The following is a 5,315-nucleotide window of genomic DNA, read 5'->3' as shown; positions in this document are numbered from 1 at the left end:
CAAGACGAAGTCTGCTCAGCTGTAGTGAACTTTAAGGTTGTTGCTTTCTCACACTGAGATGGGACAGGGTGGATTTGAGGCCTAAACTGAAAGGATTCTGTGCTCCCAGGAACATAAGGAAATATCTTGTTCTGATACACAAAATTAAGGGTTCATCAGTCAAGGCAACTAAAGAACTGGAGAGAGCCACATTGCCTCCTGAACACTGGGAGCAATGGGAAGTCCGGTGTCAGAGCACATTCATCTGGTGTAGCAGTATTTGTCATGTGATTCTCAAGCACGACCAGTGTCTGCACTGTGTTCAGGCTAGGAAGTGAAGTATGCAGTTCAGAGCCCACGAAAATCTCCACAAGCTCAGTTGCTGCACATAATGCACCAAGGCGGGATTTTACATCCGGGACAGGAACCCCGCTAAAACCGGAAGCACCCCTTGCTACGGGGTCTAATGGGGGCATACGTAGTGTCTCCCAACAGCCAATCCTAGTGCCAGGAGTGTTTAGGAGGCGTAGCCGTGGAGAGACAGTGGCCAATGGCAGAGAGGGCCGTTAATAGAGTGAGGGCAACCGCGGGTGAGGGGAAGAGAGTACAGCCGCCACGGGAGGCTGAGGAGCCCTAGCCAGTTGGGTGGTTCGACTGTTGACGCGAACTGTAGCGGTACTTCAGCCACCAAACTTCGATTCTCGCCTGCCCTTAAACATCATGGAAGATTCACAGAGTGAGCATCAGCGGATGTTACGACGCCACAAGCGCGAGAAGGCAGAGCTGCAGGCCCACATTCAGGGCATGAAGAGCTCGGTCCCCAAGAGCGACAAGAAGAGAAGAAAGCAGTTGCTCCTCGATGTGGCCCGCCTCGAGGCCGAGATGGAGCAGAAGCACCAGCAGGAGCTGCAGAAGTTCCAGGAGAGTTTCCCTGATAACAGCAACCTCGATTCAGTCACTGAAGATCTGGGCAAGCTGGATCTCGAGGACAAGCCTCCTCACCTCTCGAGGGCACAGAGAAGGCGCGAAAGAAAGGTGGCCCTCGAGAGAGAAAGGCAGGAGAGGATGGCCAAGGCTGAGATGGAGCATCTGGCCAGCTTCCGCCATGACGAGGAAATGAAGCTCGACGCCATCCTGTGGGCCAGGAATCTGGAGATGAAGGATATCCCGGCCGACGGCCACTGCATGTACCGCGCCATCCAAGACCAGCTGGTGTTCTCCGTGACCGTGGAGGGCCTGCGGAGGTGCACCGCCGAGTACATGCGGAAGCATGTCGAGGACTTCCTGCCCTTCTGCAGCGACCCCGAAACCGGCGACGCCTGCAGCCGCGACGACTTCTTGAGCTACTGCGACGACATCGTGTTCAGCGCGTCGTGTGGAGGCCAGCTCGAGCTGAGGGCCCTGTCGCACGTCCTGCAGACCCCCATCGAGGTGATCCAGGGCAACTCGCCCGCCGTCGTCTTCGGAGAGGAGTACACCAAGAAGCCGCTCACCCTGGTCTACAGGAGCTACTCCATGTGCGGGGAGCACTACAACTCGGTGAAGCCGCTCGACACCGGCTCCGTCAGGTGCCCGGCCTGCCGTCTCTTGTAGGCCCGCTGCCGCCATCGCCGTGGCGGCTGCCGTTGGAGCCGAAGCTGCCGCCGCCGCGTCTCCTCAGCAGGCTCCGCTTTTTTCCTTCGGTTTTCTCAGGGTTTTGTTGATTCATTTTACTCAGAGTTCACCCCCTCTCTCCACCCCCGCCCCCCCTTCTTCCTCCCTCGCTCTTCTATCCTCCTCGATCGTCCCTGGGTTGCTTCTTTCACGGGGTTAGGGGAACCGGAGGCCGGTGACCAGGAAGACATCTGCACCGTCCTACCCTAGCGGAGTGACTATGCCAAGTTCCCACCTTTCTTGCTCCGCGGCATGTGGGGTTGGGTCTTCCCCGACCAGGGCTGGAACCCGTGTCCCCAGGATTCTTAACCACTGAGCCACCAGGGAAGCCCTAGTATTTTGTTTTGTTTTTTCATAAAACCTTGTGTGGTTGCAAATTAATTACAGTTGTTTAGACGTTTTCTGAATTCTAAATAATGTTTGTTAACTTTAGAAGTTAAATGTAAGCGTTAAATGTAGAAAGTAGATTTACCTAAACTGATAGGCTAGATAAGGCTTGCTCTAAGATGTGAAAGATCTCAATTTAATTTCCTTTATTGAATATAAGAAAGGACATGACTTTATTCAAGTAGTTGATTCATTTCATTATATCTGCAATTGATGTGAAGTAAGAAGAGACAAACTGATAGGTAGTTTAACTTACTGTGAGGGGTGACATCAACTAGTAAGTTTCCTTTATTCTCAGACATAAAAGGGTATAACGTTGTTCAAGCACTTGGTCCACTTTGTTCTATCTACAACTGGTATGAGTGTGAAAGATCTGAACTTAGTCGTTTTCCTTAATTCTTAGAGATAAAAAGTATTTAAAGAGAGATTTTAAAAAGTATTAAAGTAGTTGATTCATTTTGTTATATCTGCAACTGCTATGAAGCACAAAAAATGAGCAATATACTTTTGTTGATATTTGAGACTTGTTGATATCTTGAATTTGCCCAAAAAAAAGTAAAAGTGAAATGATTTGCAGTAAACAATTAAAAAAAATTTAACCTTTAGGTCCTGTATTTCAGTGAGATTACTTAAATTCATTTAAAAATTCTTTGTACACACCAAATGTTCTAAACTAAAACATACGAAGGGGAAAAGGCGAGCAGTAGTTTGTTTAAAGAATAAAAGCAGTTTAAAAAAATACCTGGTTTTCTATTTTTGTATAGCTGACTGAGTTCATATAGAGTTTGTATCCCAGGATCGACTTCAGCAAAGGAATCCTGGAGGGTTAGGGAGCAGGAGTGAAGGGGGAGGACACAGTGACAGATGAGGCTTTTGGAAGGAGGAATGGGCCTGCAGTCCTGATGGTGGTCTGGAGTGGAATATCTCCCAGGGAAGGATATAGGGAGGAACAAGATAGTTGAAGCTATCCTGAGTTGATGTTTCACTCAGTGACGACATCATGAAATGGCTCCAGTTAAGGATGTTCTCATTGCTATGCATGACAAAGTACTTGCACTTTCAAAAACTTGCCAGTCCAGGGCTAGTTGCAGGAGGGAAAGAAGTGCCACTGTTTTTTTCTTTTTCTTTTTTTTGAAGGCAGGGTGTGTGTTGGGGGGAATCTCTTTTCAAAATGCAAATATAGAAATCCTGCCAGATAGCTCACTGTGTAAATGTGTGCATCAGATACATTTTCAGATAGCCAGCTGTCTGAGAAGAGGAAGTCCCTGAGAAAACTAGGTATTTGGACGCATTGTGAGAAGAGCGCCTTTTATAGGGATGAGAATGCTGGCTGGGGAAGGAAGAATAGGCCAGGAAGGGAGGCGTAATCTATAGAAGGGGGCCTGGCTGGGGCAAAGGGTGAAAACTGGGGAAGGGGTCAGTCTAGGAGGATGAATGGGCCGTGGCAGGGGAAAGGGGAACAGGCAGAAGAAGGGGAGACGGCGAGGTAAGGACACCTGTGTGGACTGGGGCACAGGGTGAAGAAGGAGGCCAGGCTAGGAAGGGGATAATGGAGCGGGGGCTGCTTAGGGAAGGAGGACTCGGCTGGTCAAGGGAAAGAGGCTTAGTTGAGTTAGGAGGCAAAGGATGAGAGAGGAATCCTTGAGTGTTAAAGGGGAAAAATCCTGGGGAATGGCACCTGACCAGGGAAAGAGACCTGGCTGGGAAAGTAGGCTTAAGCTGGGGAAGAGGGTGAGGCTGGGGAAGGGGCCTGGATGTGGGAAGGGGCCTGTCTTGTAAAAGGAGCAGAGACTTGATAGGGTGGCACAAGCTGAGGATGGGAGGCCGGCTGGGCTGGGGGAGATTGGGGGGAGAAAATATCCTGGCAGGGAAAGGTGGCCTGCCTGGGGAGGGGCTCTGGCAGGGGAATGGGGCCTGGGAAGGAGGCACAGGCAAGGAAAGGAAGCTGGTGGCGGGAGAGGTTCGAATGCTGAGACCAACATAGGCTGGGCATGGGATAATCGGTGGGTTGATGGACCTGCCTGGAAGAGGGGGATTAGCAGGTGGGGAGGGCCTGCTAGGGCAGGGATCCTGCCTGGGAAGGAAGGCGTGTGTCCTGGCTGAGGGAGGGCACATGGTGGAGGAAAGGGACCTAGCTGGGGGCACAGGCTAGGGATGGGGCAAAGGTCTGGCTGAGGAGGGGGAATAAGCTAGGGGAGGGGTTTGGTTGAGGAAGGGGTATACCGGTTGAGGAAAGGTACCTTAGTGGGAAGGAGGCCCACCTAGGGAAATGAGCTTAGACTGGGGGAGAGGCTGTTAGGTCCCTGGGTGAAGAGAGCCTGGCTGTGGGGAGGAGTCTGGCTGGGAAAGACTTCCCAGCTGGGGGCATGTGTGTGTGAAGGGGTCCCGGCAGGGAAATGTCACATGGTTGGGGAGGGGACTTCACTGGTGGTGGAGAGCTGAGAGAGGAGGATGCTTGGCCAGGGAAGGAGGCCTTTTTTTTTTTTTTTCTGGGGGTGGCAGAAGTGTGTTTGCTCTGGGTCCACCGACCGAGCCAATTAGGGTGCTGGGGGTGCGAAGCGGATGTAAAGGGTGGGCCGAGACAGTCCCGGGGACGGCCTAGGCCTCCACGGCCCGGCCGTTGATGATGCGGATGTGGCGGATGATGTCGTGGATGGCTTCTGACGTGGCGCCCTGGCCCCCGATGTCTGGGGTGTGCATATTTTCATTGTCCATGGGTGCCAAGACGGCCTTGCGGATGGAGGTGGCGTAGGAGTGGAGCTTGAGGTGGTCGAGCATCATGCGACTTGGCACTGGCTATGAAAGGCCAGTGGAGGGGGAACTCCTTGGAAAAGTGGTCCAGCTGAAAAGGGAAAAGGCTGGGCACAAGCACCTGGCTATCAGAAGGAGGCCCTTTCTGGAGAAGGGGTCCCGTGAGGGCAAGGGGACAAAGGGTTGAAAAGGGGCTTTGCCTGGGGAAGGGTAGCCTGGCTAAGGAGGCTGTCAACAGGGTCTCAGGTCGGGGAACAGGCCCTGGCTGGGTGAGGGGCCTGCGAGCAGAAGGGTCCTGCATGGGGAATAACACAGGCTGGGGTTGAGGCCTGCCTGGGGAGGGGAGGCTGGCAGCATAGGACGGTAAAGAGGCTGGGCTGTGGCCCAGGGTGGGAAAACTTCCAGGCAAGTGGCTAGAGGCTGGAGAGTTGGACACAGGCTGGTAAGATGGCTGGTTTAGAAAGGGGGCCAATCCAAAGAAGGAGGCATAGGCTGAGGAAGAGGCTCTGGCTGGGGAAAGGGGCCTGGCCGGGCAAGGGGACATA

General features: G+C 52.8%; 1 protein-coding gene across 1 annotated transcript; it reads left to right on the top strand.

The window, feature by feature from the left end:
• Positions 1 to 699: 699 nt before the first annotated feature.
• On the top strand, positions 700 to 1,572 carry LOC132481662 (OTU domain-containing protein 6A-like). The gene has a single exon (XM_060086499.1). It carries the CDS (start codon positions 700 to 702, stop codon positions 1,570 to 1,572), a length of 873 nt encoding a protein of 290 aa, XP_059942482.1.
• Positions 1,573 to 5,315: the final 3,743 nt, after the last annotated feature.

Source organism: Mesoplodon densirostris, chromosome X (assembly GCF_025265405.1).
Source record: "Mesoplodon densirostris isolate mMesDen1 chromosome X, mMesDen1 primary haplotype, whole genome shotgun sequence".
Taxonomy (NCBI): domain Eukaryota; kingdom Metazoa; phylum Chordata; class Mammalia; order Artiodactyla; family Ziphiidae; genus Mesoplodon; species Mesoplodon densirostris.
Note: the sequence above shows the minus strand (reverse complement) of the source record. Positions and strands in the feature narration are given on the sequence as shown.